This window comes from Dendrobates tinctorius, unplaced genomic scaffold (assembly GCF_039654945.1).
Source record: "Dendrobates tinctorius isolate UK_male_01 unplaced genomic scaffold, ASM3965494v1 ptg000196l, whole genome shotgun sequence".
NCBI lineage: Eukaryota > Metazoa > Chordata > Amphibia > Anura > Dendrobatidae > Dendrobates > Dendrobates tinctorius.
The window spans coordinates 6602517-6619034 of NW_027361863.1; the positions used below are offsets into that span (position 1 = coordinate 6602517).

Below are 16518 nucleotides of genomic sequence, written 5' to 3' on the forward strand. Positions count from 1 at the left end.
GGGGTCTGTGCAGGCATCGTCCGATGGGACTACAAGTCCCATCTGGCGATGCCTGCTACCATGACAGTGATTGACACATTAGCCAATGATGGGACAGTAGTAGTCCCATCATCCGGCTAATGTGTTAAATGTAAAAAAAAAAAAAAAAAAAAATTACATGCTACATTCATACTACATACTACATACATGCTACATTCATACTACATACTACATACATGCTACATTCATACTACATGCAACATACATGCTACATATATACTACATGCATGCTACATGATACATACTACATATATACTACATGCATGCTACATACATACTACATATATACTACATGCATGCTACATACATACTACATGCTACATGCATGCTACATACATACTACATACATGCTACATACATACTACATATATACTACATGCATGCTACATATATACTACATGCATGCTACATACATACTACATATATACTACATGCATGCTACATACATACTACATGCTACATGCATGCTACATATATACTACATACATGCTACATATATACTACATACATACTACATATATACTACATGCATGCTACATACATACTACATATATACTACATGCATGCTACATACATACTACATGCTACATGCATGCTACATACATACTACATACATGCTACATATATACTACATACATACTACATATATACTACATACATACCACATACATACTACATGCATGCTACATATATACTACATGCATGCTACATACATACTACATATATACTACATGCATGCTACATACATACTACATGCTACATGCATGCTACATACATACTACATGCTACATACATACCACATATATACTACATACATACAATACATTCATACAATACATACATAGACATACAGTACATATAACATAGAGTAACATACTTACCAATACTTGTCACATTGTTCCCCGAAGCCATTGTCGTCTACGGAATAAATATTAACATAACAAACCACAAAAATACTCACCCACGATCCGAAGCAGTCCACGAGTGTGTCCCACGACGATCTTGGGTAGAGAACTGCAGCATCAGCTGATGCTGCCGTTCTCTACGGGCTGCAGGAATCCAATGACGGAAGGTAGGTATCCTTCCGCACTGTATTCCTCCGCCACTTAAAAAAAAAAAAAGTCCCTAGTCTCACTTTATGCCATTGCTGTGTGGGAATTTCCCACACAGCAATGGCATAAAGTGAGACTAGGGACTTTTTTTTTTTTTAAGTGGCGGAGGAATACAGTGCGGAAGGATACCTACCTTCCGTCATTGGATTCCTGCAGCCCGTAGAGAACGGCAGCATCATCTGATGCTGCAGTTCTCTACCCAAGATCGTCGTGGGACACACTCGTGGACTGCTTCGGATCGTGGGTGAGTATTTTTGTGGTTTGTTATGTTAATATTTATTCCGGAAAGACAATGGCTTCGGGGAACAATGTGACAAGTATTGGTAAGTATGTTACTCTATGTTATATGTACTGTATGTCTATGTATGTATTGTATGAATGTATTGTATGTATGTAGTATATATGTGGTATGTATGTAGCATGTAGTATGTATGTAGTATGTATGTAGCATGCATGTAGCATGTAGTATGTATGTAGCATGCATGTAGTATATATGTAGTATGTAGGTAGCATGCATGTAGTATATATGTAGCATGTATGTAGTATGTATGTGGTATGTATGTAGCATGTAGTATATATGTAGCATGCATGTAGTATATATGTAGTATGTATGTAGTATGTATGTAGCATGTATGTAGTATATATGTAGTATGTATGTAGTATATATGTAGCATGTATGTAGTATATATGTAGTATGTATGTAGTATATATGTAGCATGCATGTAGTATATATGTAGTATGTATGTAGTATATATGTAGCATGCATGTAGTATATATGTAGTATGTATGTAGTATATATGTAGCATGTATGTAGTATGTATGTAGCATGCATGTAGCATGTAGTATGTATGTAGCATGCATGTAGTATATATGTAGTATGTATGTAGCATGCATGTAGTATATATGTAGCATGCATGTAGTATGTATGTGGTATGTATGTAGCATGTAGTATATATGTAGCATGCATGTAGTATGTATGTAGTATGTATGTAGTATGTATGTAGCATGCAGTATGTATGTAGTATGTATGTAGTATATATGTAGTATGTATGTAGCATGCATGTAGTATGTATGTAGTATGTATGTAGTATATATGTAGCATGTAGTATGTATGTAGTATTTTTTTTTTTTTTTTTTTTTTTTAACATTTAACACATTAGCCGGATGATGGGACTACTACTGTCCCATCATTGGCTAATGTGTCAATCACTGTCATGGTAGCAGGCATCGCCCGATGGGACTTGTAGTCCCATCGGACGATGCTTGCACAGACCCCCGGACATCAGCACAGCCCCCCGGCAGGCCGGCACAGCCCCCCGGCAGGCCGGTACAGACCCCCACAGGGTGCACAGCCCCCCGGCAGGCCGGCACAGCCCCCCGGCAGGCCGGCAGAGACCCCGGGCAGTCCACACAGCCCCCCGGCAGGCCGGCACAGCCCCCCGGCAGGCCGGCAGAGACCCCCGGAAGGCCCGAAATGACGGCGCATCATGATGCGCACACACCGCGCATCATGATGACGTCAGGCCGTCAATCAACTGAACTTCCGATTCCGATGCCGAATTCCGATATTGAAAAAATATCGGAAGTCGGTATCGGAATTCCGATACTTGCGGTATCGGAATGCTCAACACTAGTAGAAACACAACTTGTCGTGTTTGGAGGAAAAAGAATACTGAGTTGCATCCATCAAACATCATACCTACTGTAAAGCATGGTGGTGGAAACATCATGCTTTGGGGCTGTTTCTCTGCAAAGGGGCCAGGACGACTGATCCGGGTACATGAAAGAATGAATGGGGCCATGTATCGTGAGATTTTGAGTGCAAACCTCCTTCCATCAGCAAGGGCATTGAAGATGAAACATGGCTGGGTCTTTCAACATGACAATGGTCCAAAGCACACCGCCAGGGCAACGAAGGAGTGGCTTCGTAAGAAGCATTTCAAGGTCCTGGAGTGGCCTAGCCAGTCTCCAGATCTCAACCCTATAGAAAACCTTTGGAGGGAGTTGAAAGTCCGTGTTGCCAAGCGAAAAGCCAAAAACATCACTGCTCTAGAGGAGATCTGCATGGAGGAATGGGCCAACATACCAACAACAGTGTGTGGCAACCTTGTGAAGACTTACAGAAAATGTTTGACCTCTGTCATTGCCAACAAAGGATATATCACAAAGTATTGAGATGAAATTTTGTTTCTGACCAAATACTTATTTTCCACCATAATATGTAAATAAAATGAAAAAAAAACAGACAATGTGATTTTCTGGATTTTTTTTTCTCAGTTTGTCTCCCATAGTTGAGGTCTACCTATGATGTAAATTACAGACGCCTCTCATCTTTTTAAGTGGTGGAACTTGCACTATTGCTGACTGACTAAATACTTTTTTTCCCCACTGTATAATGAGTGGACCAAAAAATATTATGGCCTGAGTTGCGTAAAATATTGATCGCTGGCTCCGATAGCGGAGGGCAGCAAGTCACCAGTGGAGTCAAAAATTATTTCAACATAGTAAAGTGTAGAAAAGCAGAGGAGGGAACCCCAAACCTATTCTTAAGATGAGAAAAAGATACAGATTTATGACCATCAAAGATGTCATTTAATTTAGAAATACCCCAGTCAGCCCAAGTAGAATGCAAATCGAATGAATAAACAGAGAGAAAAGAGAGAGGAAGCCTCAACAGGAGTTGAATCCTAGAAAAAACACTCTTAAATTTAAAAAACTTCCTCCAAGCCACAATAGCAGCCATAAAAATTGGATGTTTAGACTGAGATAAATGCTTAGATGTCAATAGATTCAAAATAAGGGAACAAGGAGGGGAATTTTTATTAAAATAAAATTCCAAGTCCGCCCATGAAGGTATATGGCCAGTTGACCAGCAACATAGACTTTGCTTATTAAGATTAGAGTAATAATAAGCTGAGATGTTAGGCAGTCCCATACCTCCACGTAACTTATGTTTGTATAACTGACTCGAAGCAATACGGGCCTTTTTATTTCCCCAAATAAATAAATTAAGGTGTGTCTGCAGACTAGTTAAATAAGAAGTGGAAACAAGCAGGGGAAGGGATCTGAAAACAAAGGATTTTGGGAAGGAATATTGATTTGGCTACTAGACATTTTCCCCACCAGGACAATTCTTTGTCCGTGTAAAAATTAAGGCCTTTAGAAATGGAGGCAATTAGGGAATCAAGGTTAGTGGAAATCAGAGATCCAAGGTTTCTAGAAAACCGCAGACCTAAATAAACAATTTCCCTCTCCATCCAACCCCAAGAAGAGACAGCCTTTATACTTCTGATTTGAGAATTGGTGAGATTAAATTGGAAAATTTTGGATTTGGACTCATTAATCTTAAAATAGGAAAAGGAGGAAAATTTTTGAAGAAGGGATTGTAAATGTGGAATAGAGGAGCAGGGATTAGTGAAAGACAGGAGGACATCATCAGCATATAGACTGATCTTAAACTCCTGACGATCTGTTCGAACACCCTCTATGGAGGAATGATCACTGATTAATTGGGCTAGCGGTTCTATTGCAAGGGCAAAAAGCAATGGAGAGAGGGGACAACCCTGCCGGGTACCATTAGAAATGGGGAGGAAAAGTGATTATTAATGTAAATTTTTCCTTGAGGGTCAGAGTATAAGGCCATAATTTTGGTGATAAAGTCTAAATTAAATCCAAATTTTAGTAGGGAGCATCGGAGAAAGGTCCAATTCAAGCGATCAAACGCTTTTTCTGCATCTAATGAAATTAGAGCAGAAGGAAATTTTTGGGAATTGATTAACTTTATAATATTTATCAGCCGTCTGGTCCCTTCAATGGATTGCCGATGTTTGGTAAAGCCAATTTGGTCCGTGGAAATTAATTTAGGCAGTAAAATATTAAGACGATTAGCTAAAACTTTAGAATAAATTTAGAGATCAGTATTTATTAATGAAATGGGACGATAATTAAGAATTTGATCAGGATTAGTATTGGGTTTGGGAATTAGTACGATTGTAGCATCTAAATTTTCTCGAGGGAAGGAACCAACGGATGCAGCGGCATTAAAAAGTTTAGTTAAGGGGGGGACAAGAATGTCGCGGAAAGACTTATAATAATTGTTACTATAACCATCAGGACCAGGGGCTTTATATGACTTTAATTGACTAATGGTGTCACCAATCTCTTGAGGCAGTAAAAGGAACAGATAAAAAATCTGCGTCCACAGAGTTGAGATTTGGAAGGTTAACCGAAGATAAAAAATTATTAATAGAGTCCGCATCTGGAGCGGGAAGAGAGGGATCAGACCTCAAATTATACAGTTGATTGCAAATGAATTTGCGAAATATTTCAATGTCTTGTGGGTGAGTGAGGGATAATCCCTTAGGAGAAGTAATTTTGTCAATGCGGTTGCGTACTCTAAGCTTCTTTATTCGATTAAACATAAAACGGGTGGGTTTATTAAGGGACATGTAATGATGTAATTTTGATTGCTTTACTGCTGAATCATAGAATGAAAAAATTGTGGCCCTTAATTCATTTCAAAGACGGGATAAATCAGCTAGAGATATGGAGCTAGAGGGAGGATTCTTAGATATGGACAATTCGAACTCTTTCTCCTTAATCAAAGCCTGCAAATTTTTAATTTTTTGACGGTTAAAATTTTTTATACGGGAGGAAATACGAATAAGAGTGCCTCGTATAACCGCCTTGTGAGCATTCCACTGGAGAAATGGTTTGGAAGGATCAAATATATTTTCCGAAAGATAAAAATTGAGAGATTTAGATATTTCCTCATGGTAAGTAGGATTTTTTAAAATAGAAGCATTACACTTCCACAACTGCTGATTATTAACAGAGTGCCCCTCAACCAACTTGGCAATAACAGGAGCATGATCTGAAATAGATTTATTTCCAATTGAAACTGAGGAAAATCTAGGGAGAGAAAATACATCTGACAAAATGAGGTCAATACGAGAGGCAGATAAATGTGAGTCAGAAAAAAAAAAGTATATTCCTTTGAGGTGGAATTGAGACAACGAAAAACGTCAAAATTCATTAGTGAAAAGCCAATTATTTAAAGAAGGGAAATTAAGTCTACTGGAAGAAGAGGCATCAAGCGTATTATCGGGTACCAAGTTAAAATCACCTAAGAGTAAAAGAATGCCTCTCCTTAGTGGTTCAAGTTTTTTTAGTAATTTGTTCAAAAACCTAATTTGACCTTTAGTAGGAGTGTAGATTTTGACAATGGTATAAGTTTGGGAGTCTATAGAACAGACAAGGACATGAAAATGACCGTTCACATCAACCAATTCCTCCAGCAGCTCGAACAACAAGGAGTCCCTGACTAGGGCTCACACCATTCCTGAACAGTTTTTCCAGTGTGGCAAGGTCCCCTTGCCATTAGGGGGATGTTCCTGCCATAATGGGGTGGAATTGGCCTTTACAATGTTTAGGTAGAGAGGTCTTGGATGGGACATGCACCAAAGATTTCCCCAAAGACCATTGCTCAGTGTCACACTGCTTCCACCAGCTTGTCTTCATCCCATAGTACGTCCTGCTGCTGTAAGGTACTGACTACCACATACTGGAAACACACCTCAAGATCTGCTATATGGGGATTCTCTGAACCAAAGCCAAATTGTGCCGTGTAGATGATCCTTCTATTATCCCACTCTTCTGACACATCAATTTCAAGACTTCAGACACAATATGTATGGCCCTCCTTTTTACCAATGTTATTTCTTCACATGTCATTGGTTTTATTGTAATATGTGAAGATATACTGTAGTATGTACCTGTGGCGCCCCTGAGGGTTCAGTCGCCACAGAGGTACTGCACCTCCTCCTGAGGTGTGGTACCCCACCATTCAGGTAAGGTGGAGACACCTGACCACACTCCAACACAACATAGTAGTGTAGCAAAGCACCTTTGGTGGCTCCCTGCTTGGAACACGAAGAGTGCTGGGAGGTGGGTGGCGCTTAGTTGCACAAGAGAGCGGGAGATTATTAGGACTAGGTCAGTCTGTGAGAGGAGATCCCCTGAGTGGGATGGATGGAAGGAGGTGCTGCAGCAGTCTCCTGTGACCTGGAGCTGCTGGCACTGGAAAGAGATATAGAAAGCCTGATTCTCTGAAAGGAAGATAGTTCTCTTCTTCTCCTTACGTTCCGCACCAAACTAAGGACTAGGGTCGGAGTGGAACCCTTCCTCAAGTTCTAAGTGCATGGCCGGGGTCCGGTCCCCGAGGTTGTATGGATACTAATGGTCCTGCAGCAGACACCGGAGGAATAGAAGTTGTCACCACTTTATTCCCACACAAGACTTGGGGGCACAACAGCAACGCGAGTGAGCCGGGACTTAGTAGTGAGGAGTCCCCGAAGCAGGCTACAGCTGTCTGCCGTACAAGTAGAGTTCAAGGGAACATCTTAAAGGAGGAACTTGGGTTTAACACACAACCACAAGTACTTCATTACAAGAGCTAGAAAGGAGACGTTCAGGAATGGCATATGTTGGCGGAGTGTTGGAACAGAGTACTTCATCTTGCCTGGAGGTTGGCTGAGCCCGTGACCTGGAGGACACGGCACTGACGTGGGCACCTGTATGCCCAACAGACTGTGAGTAAAGCTTTGGAACTACATGCCCTGGTGTCCTCCGCTTATTCCTGCGCCAACCCACTCAGCACTGCTACATCTCTGTGCTTAACACTGCACCGTTACGCTCTCCTCACTATCTCCCCATTTACACTGCCCTGGGACTACAGCCCTACCTGTGGAGGGCTACAACATCATTGCTGCACCACACCATCTGTCTCAGAGAAGCAACCCTGCAGCGCTGGTCAAATTGACCAGAAACCACAGGTGGCGTCACGAATCTTAATAACTTTATCCCAATCACTCTACCCCCTTTTACATGGACGCCCAGGGCCACGGACCGGGTCACCGCTACTGTGACACTTCCCTCTGAGATACCGGACCGGTACCGAGTACCCCATGACCCTGGCGGGCGATCCATACCATGGGTGGACATACCACCTGGGACAGCTGCACTGGGGCCCAGAGGCTCCAGGGGGCTCTGCAGGACAGCCAATAATGAGGGCAATCAGGCATGTTTCTCCAGGGGGCCCCTGGCCAGATTGCCCTCTTGTGCGGCGGGCAGGGAGCGATCCCAGCAGCTCCGCTGCCTACAAGAGAAAATAGCAGCTGAGCAGAGCTGCAGTGATCAATCCTGCTTCCTGCCCGGCGCCCGGGCTTCCTGTCTCTGACACGGACAGCAGCACCGCTGGATGACATTATCATTCAGTGGCCGGCTGTGCCAGAGAGAGGAAGCAGCCGGAGGCGGCGATGGTGCAGGTGAGCGGTGCTGTGTGAGAGATAGATATATATATATATATATATATATATATATATATATATATATATATATATATAGAGAGAGAGAGAGAGAGAGAGAGAGAGAGAGAGTGATGAGTGGTGGTGTGTGTGTGTGTGTGTGTGTGTGTGTGTGTGTGTGTGTGTGTGTGTGTGTTGGCAGCGCTGTGGGGGAATGTGCAGAGAGGTGAATGCTGTGTGTGTGTGTGTGTGTGTGTGTGTGTGTAGGTGAAGGAGAAGGCAATGATGGGGTGATGGGGAGAAGGCAAAAATGGGGATGGTGGTGGAGGAGGAAATGATGGAAGTGGTGGGATGGGCAAGGACGGGGATGTGGGAGAGGCGGAAGTGATGGAGGTGGTGGAAAGGGCAATGATGGGGAAGGATGGAGAAGGGAATGATGTTGATAGTGGAAAAGAATGATGGGAGTGATGGGGAAGGAGGCAATGATGGGAGTGGTGGAGGAGAAGGCAAATATGGAGGTGGTGGAAAGGGCAATGATGGGATGTAGGGGAAAAAGCAATGATGGGGTGGTGGGAAAGAATGCAATGATGGTGGTGGAAAGGGCAATAATGGGGATGGTGGGGGAGGAGGAAATGATGGAGGTGGTGGAATGCGCAATGATGGGGTGGCAGGGGAGAAAGCAATGATGGTGGGGGGAAGGCAATGATGGAGGTGGTGAAAAGTACAATGATGGGGTGGGGGATTGGGATGGGAGGAAGGGGGACTTATAATGGACTTAGGAACAGGGGGATGTGGAGGACGACTATCATTTATTATGTCTAACACATAGTATGTAGTGTACGTACTTATTATGTATAACACAGTCCCTTGGTATATAGTGTACTCACTAATTCTGTATAATACCATTCTTAGTTACATAGTTTCCTCTTTTGTTATGTATAACACTGTCCCTTATCACATACCATCCTCTCTAATTATATATGGTGCCGTCCCTTATTATATACCTTCCTCTGCTGTTATGTACATTGCTTTCTCTTACATAGTGTATTCTTGTTAATTTTGTTATTTACAGTGCCCTCTTTTATTACATAGTCCCCTCTCTTTTTAGATATAAAATGACGGCTGATGGAGCAGTCGGTGATCAGATGACCAGTCCATCAGCTCCCCCAGCAGATAAGAAGCTTACCCATGCTCCATCAGCCATCATTGCATCATACAGCTAACAAGACAGGACGGTATGTAACGATATCCAGGGCTCTATATAATCCAACATGTAAGGGATGGAACTGTACATAAGAGAGGGCACTGTATAAGGGACAGCAATATACATGATAAAGGATATATATATTATATACATAATAAAGGATAGAGATTATATATATATATATTATATATATTAGCTTTGTCGCCATGAAAGGAAGGGGGCCCAGACATTTCTTGCACAGGGGTCCCAAGCTGTCATTGTCTGCCCCTGGTATGTACACATGCAAGATCATTTTGGGGGTCTTCGAGTCTCTGAATAGGGCTGTACAAGAAGCTTAAAAGAGGGTCTGTTATTCGCTAAAAAAACTTAGTTAAATACCTTGTAAAAATCCATTCGCCCCCTGGTTCTGCCAGTCTTTTTGCGCTGTCATTCCATGGCAGAAATATTCATATTTGTAGCGCAGTATGAGAAATCTGTAGTTGTAGTCCAACCGGGCATTTGTCTTTTCTGGGTGTCTGCGCTTTCATCCCTCCTTCCCAGATGCTGCCAATCATACCTCGGCAGCTGATCTGGCAGTCTCAGATGCTGTTGAGCTATTACTGATCGCTCCAACGCCGCTCTTGTAATGTCAGGTGCAGTCCAATGTGGCAACAAGGAAAACCCTATTTATAGAATATAACTTAGTCAATAAATGTTTTTTTTTCTTGCTGCCATACTGGAAGATTTTGAGGCCTATTCACCATATTTGATCTTTTCTGGTGGATTTTTTCCTGCGACATCGGCACTGCAATTCTTGATGGTCACATGATATTGTTTAAGTCAGATGAGTGCTGTAGCCACTAATTATGTCATGTGAGCCCTATAGCCAATATGATGTCACCATTAGGAATCATAGTGCTGATGTCGTAGAAGAGAGCTAAGCATATAATTTTTTTGTTATGTGGAGGACTTAAAGGAAATCTGTTTTTTTTTTTGCTAACACATCTGACAACAGTATGATGTTAGGGGCAGGTACTGAAGTGCACAGGTGTCAGGAAAGGTCAGAGAGACCCAGCGCCTGCGCACTGCAGGAATTTGCTCTGCCCTCAACAGGGCATATAAGTACGCCTGCGCAGGAGCGCGATGCCGGGGAGTCATGAAGCAACAGGAGGGTGGCATCGCAAGAAGATGGGAGGCGCTGGACCCAGACGTGCACCACCCATCAGACCGGACCGCCCCACAGGGGAGTATAATAAAACTTATTTTTTTCTTATCTTTCAGGTTGGATCGGGGGGTTGTGTAAAGCATTCTATAATGCTGTAGGTAAGCCCTGAAAGGCAATGGCTGCATCTTATAGCGGCCAAAACTGCTGACAGGCTCCCTTTAAGCAGTTAAGAAGGGATTGTTTGTGCCATCTAAAAGAAAAGCTGTCCCAACAATCCAAAGATTGCTGCAGAAAATCTCCACCTGCTGGAGCCCTTAGAAGGTAAAATATAATATTACAAGGCACTTAGGCATATTCACGGGCCTTCATTTACTATCTACTATATAATCGTCTAATTCTGTTTGTAACAGAAATCCCGCGTCGCTGATTGGTCGCGACCAATCAGCGACAGGCGCAGTCTGGCCGCGAATTGGTGTGGAATTCGAATGACGTATGCTACCGTCCTAGGTCAGCGGCGATGCAGCCGGGAGATGACCGGCGCAGCGCTCAATGTGCGGATGGTACCCAGGGTCCGGAGGAGGGGAGACTGTCCTCCATGTCCTGGGTACCATAAACCTGTAAAAAATAGAATTAAAATAAAAAATAGTGATATACTCACCTTCCGACGGCCCGGACTCATTCCCTCCTCTCACCATGCGCCCGGCATCTTCCGGTCCCAGTAATGCCTTGCGCGAAAGACCGCTGATGACTTCGCGCTCTCGCGAGAGTGACGTCATCTTCGGTCCTTCGCGCTAAGCATCACTGGGACCGGAAGATGCATGGAGCGTGGAGAGGAGATCAGGGGCCGTCGGAAGGTGAGAATAACCTTTTTTTAATTGTTTTTTTACATTCTATCTTTTACTACAGTATTGATGCTGCATAGGCAGCATCAGTAGTAAAAAGTTGATCACAATTATCAAACACCATGCTTGACAAGCGTGACCAACCTGTTAATCACATTCCAAACGATGCTTCAAATCGCTTGGAATGCGCTTGAATTCCACATGCGAATATCGCGTGAAAATGCATGTTTTCCATGGAAAAATACATGCGAATTCGCAATTTTTCCAGCGGTGGGAGTTGCGGAAATGCTGCGGAAATTTTTGCAGCATTTGTGCAACATGGGTGCTTAGCCTCAGTGTGCGACAAGGCCCCTGCTGTGAGATCGCCGATCATGGTGGATCATCCTGGACCATCTTTTGAACGTCGGTCTCCCGCTGGCTATATTCTAGAATACCCGATGCGTTAGAATCGGGCCACCATCTAGTATATTATATATTACACACACACGTGTTCAAAATTGTTGGTACCCCTCGTTTAATGACAGAAAAACCCACAATGATCAAAGAAATAACTTGAATCTGACAAAAGTAATAAATAAATCTATGAAAATGAACAAATGAAAGTCAGACATTGCTTTCCAAACATGCTTCCGCAGAATTTTAAAAAAATAAAATTAAAACTCATGAAATAGGCCTGGACAGAAATGATGGTACCCCTTAAAATAATGTGACAAAAGGGACATCGCGGTGTGTCCACTAATTAGCATCACAGGTGTTTACAATTTTGGAATCAGTGAGTGGCCTGTATAGAGGCTACAGATACTCACTGGGCTGTTTGGTGACATGGTGTGTATCACACTCCACATGTACCAGAGGAAGCAAAGGAAAGAGTTCTCAGGAGATTAGAAAGAAAATTATAGACAAACATGTTAAAGATAAAAGTTATAAGACCATCTCCAAGATGCTTGATGTTCCTGTGACTACAGTTGCACATATTATTCAGAAATTTAAGCTCCATGGGACTGCAGCCAACCTCTCTGGATGTGGCCACAGGAGGAAAATTGATGACAAATCAAAGAGGCAGATAATACGAATGGTAACAAAAGAGCCCAGAAAACTTCTAAACAGATTAAAGGTGAACTTCAAGCTCAAGGAACATCAGTGTCCAATTGTACCATCTGTCGTTGTATGAGCTAAAGTAGACTTCATGGGAGATGACCAAGGACACCATTATTGACAACAACAAAAAAAATCATAAAAAAGCCAGACAGGAATTTGCCAAACTACATGTTGACAAGCTACAAAGCTTCTGGGAGAATGTCCTTTGGACAGATGAGACAAACTTGGAACTTTTTGGCAAGGCATATCAGCTCTATGTTCACAGATGGAGAAATGAAGCATATCAAGAAAAGAACACTGTCCCTACTGTGAAACATGTAGGAGGCTCTGTTATGTTCTGGGGTTGCTTTGCTGCATCTAGCACAGGGTGTCTAGAATCTGTGCAGGGTACAATGAAATCTCAAGACTATCAAGGGATTCTAGACAGAAATGTGCTGCCCAGTGTCAGAAAGCTTGGTCTCAGACGCAGGTCATGGGTCTTACAACAGGATAATGACCCAAAACACACAGCTAAAACCACCCAAGAATGGCTAAGAGGAAAACATTGGACTATTCTGAAGTGGCCTTCTATGAGCCCTGACCTAAATCATATTAAGCATCTTCGGAAAGAGCTGAAACATGCCGTGTGGAAAAGGCAGCCTTCAAACACGAGACAACTCGCTGTTTGTTCTTGAGAAGTGGGCCAAAATACCTGTCAAGAGGTGCAGAAGACTCATTGACAATTACAAGAATTGTTTGATTGCAGTAATTGCCTCAAAAGGTTGTGCAACAAAATATTAAGTTAAGGGAACCATCATTTCTGTCCAGGCCTATTTCATGAGTTATACATTTTTATTTTTTTTTTTTAAATTCTGTGGAAGCATGGTTGAAAAGCAATGTCTGACTTTCATTTATTCATTTTCATAGATTTTTGATATATTACTTTGGTCAGATTCAAGTTACCGTATATACTCGAGTATAAGCCAAGATTTCTCCTGGCGCAGTGTCTGCAGCCTCCCTGCTCCTCCTGCGTTCAGCAGTCACATGGTGCCGCTCATTAAAGTCATGAATATGTGCATATTCATGACTTTATTGAGTGGTACCACATGACCGCTGAAATCTGGAAGAGCAGCGGACCCGAGAACATAGAACAAGCAGGGGGGCTGCAGAGACCTGTGCCAGGAGGGGATGAGTATGACGAGGGAGTCATATTCACCTGTCCCCGTTCCACCACTGCGCACCTCTCTGCTGTCTTCCGTACTCTGGCAGTGATGTTCAGGTCAGAGGGTGCGATGATGTAGTCAGTGCGCGCCCTCTGCTGAACGTCACTGCAGAGACCCGGGAGACAGAGCGGCGCCCTGCAATGGAACGGGGACAGGTGAATATCGCCAGGGCCGGGGGCCTGAGCCAGCGGTGACACCGGCACCTATCCCATATAGCGCGCCGGTGTCTCCGCCTGCTCAGGACACCGGCACCTGGCCCCCAGCGACAGAGAGGTGAGTATGTCATTTGGGGGGGTATTTATCTATGGAGCATCTTCTTGGGCCACCATTAACCCTTGTGCAGCATTTTATGGGGGGGGTAAATCATCTATGGAGCATCTTTTTGGACCACCATTAACCCTTGTGCAGCACCACCCTCAGCTTATGCTCAAGTCAATAAGTTTTCCCAGTTTTTTGTGGCAAAATTAGGGTGTCTCAGCTTATACACTAGCATATACGGTCATTTCTGTCACCATTGTAGGTTTTTCTGTCATTAAACGAGGGATACCAACAATTTTGACCATGTGTGTATAGATGTTATATCAAATCACATATATATGTTTAATCCAAGACCAAAGATAGTAAAATTTTCTAATTTATCAATTCTCCTCTCTGGATAATAGACCATGTCCATGAAAACCGTGTGACCTCATGTAACATATGAACAGCGATTATGTCTGCGAGACAACCTCTTTAATTTTGTAAAAGCAAAAATGCACCAGACCATGAAGATAATAAGTCACTCAAACATTATTTCTGTGCACAATGACAAGTGACCATGCATTCTATAGCTGTAGGGTCTCAATGCTACGTTCGATCGTAGTCAGAAATGTTGATAAAATAGCAATTTGCTAAATAAAAAAAACAAAAAGCATGAAAATGAAGCATGTGCTAGATATTTGTCAATCCGTTGTCATCAGGCAGTAATAATGAGATATCGTCACGGGAGACTATATTCAGTAATCAGCAGTGGGATTTAACCAACTATTCATAGCGGGTTGTCATAGAGATTCTAACACTCCTACGGTATATGGTTTTCCCACATTAACTGACTCATTGACACAGTTGCAGTCACCTGCCTTTCACGGTTTTTTTTTTCGTTCTGAAAATGAAACGTTACATCATTAACGAATGGTCCAATTCCTACTCAAGATGAAGTCAGCTCCCATTTCAAGGCACTGAATATATAGAAAAATCAGAAGAAGAGTGGGCACCACAAAAAAGTGTAAATAAGTTCTCCAGCGTGGTCAGGAAATAAAACATCATGTTTATTGTAGAAACATTAAATGGACATGTAGTGGATACACTTGGAAGCCCAGGATAGCTAGCGACCGACGCGTGTCGACAGTGAGTTCTTAATCATGGAAACACGTCGGTCACTAGCTATCCTGGGCTTCCAAGTGTATCCACTACATGTCCTTTTAAGTTTTATTTCCTGACCACGCTGAAGAAAGTTTTCACATTGTTTTGTTTTTACAGAGCCCCCGATTTTCCATTTATTAATCACAGTTTGAACACTGCTGACTGGCATTATCAATTCCTTGAATAACTTTTTGTATCCCTTTCCTGTTTTATACAGTTCAACTACCTTTTCCCGTAGATCCATTGACAATTCTTTTGCTTTCCCCATGACTCACGATCCAGAAATGTCAGTGGCTGGATGAAAGATACAACAGTCTGGATCCCAGAAACTCACACAGCATTTATGCATACACACTGATTACAAGCAAACAGGTCACAGGTGAGGATGTTACCTTTAGTAGCCATTCAAACCCGTTTGTGTCAACTCCTGTGCATGTTATCAGGCCAAAATCACCAGGGTATGTGAACTTTTGATCAGGGTCATTTGGATGTTTTGGGTTGTCATTATGATTTAAAAAGAGAAAACACAGTAGTTTGACAATAAATGGCTTCACCCAACCACTAACCATGAGTGGAGAAAAATATTTTGGTGTTATAATACATATTCTCTGAAAAAACCCAAGAAAGCAAAAATGTTGCCGGGGTATGAGAAACAGTTGTGCTCAAATGTTTACAAGATGACCAGTTTTGAAAAACTAAACAAAACCTGATTTTGTGACACTGTCAAGAGATGTTGATACTATCAGTGTCTCTATTTGTCCACCCAGAGGTTTTCATGTGACTTTTCAGTTCATTGGGGATTTTGATAGAAAGCTACATTAATGAATTGAATTTATAGCAAAAGAAATTGGAGTCTGGAACATAAATTTAAAGAAAGATAAGGCTGGACATGGCTGCATGTATTGGTATTTAATGTTATGGTAAAACGGCCTCACATAAATGATTAATCTTTGAGGGTCCAGGAGCTCAAGTCCCCAATGATCCCAACCCATGAAGATTGGTAGGAGGTCATTAGGGGAAAGAAAAAAAAAATTCCCCTCTATGCAAAGTTTAAAAAAACTACTAACTAAAGATTTAAATGATGGGTCAATAAAGAAACAGGAATTAGAATATATCTACACACCATATCCCAGAACGGCTGGTTTTTACCATCTCCCCAAGATTCTAATAAC

General features: G+C 42.3%; 1 protein-coding gene across 3 annotated transcripts in view; it reads right to left on the reverse strand.

The window, feature by feature from the left end:
• Positions 1–16518, reverse strand: part of GOLGA7B (golgin A7 family member B) — a 104156-nt gene that overhangs the window by 71354 nt on the left and 16284 nt on the right. Inside the window, exon 2 of one of the 3 annotated variants that reach the window (XM_073552840.1) lies at positions 10038–10321. The exons of the other annotated variants lie outside the window; for them this stretch is intronic. Coding sequence (XP_073408941.1) covers positions 10038–10052 — 15 coding nt within the window. The 5' untranslated portion in view covers positions 10053–10321. The remainder of the gene's footprint in view (positions 1–10037; positions 10322–16518) is intronic. 3 annotated transcript variants of the gene reach the window in all.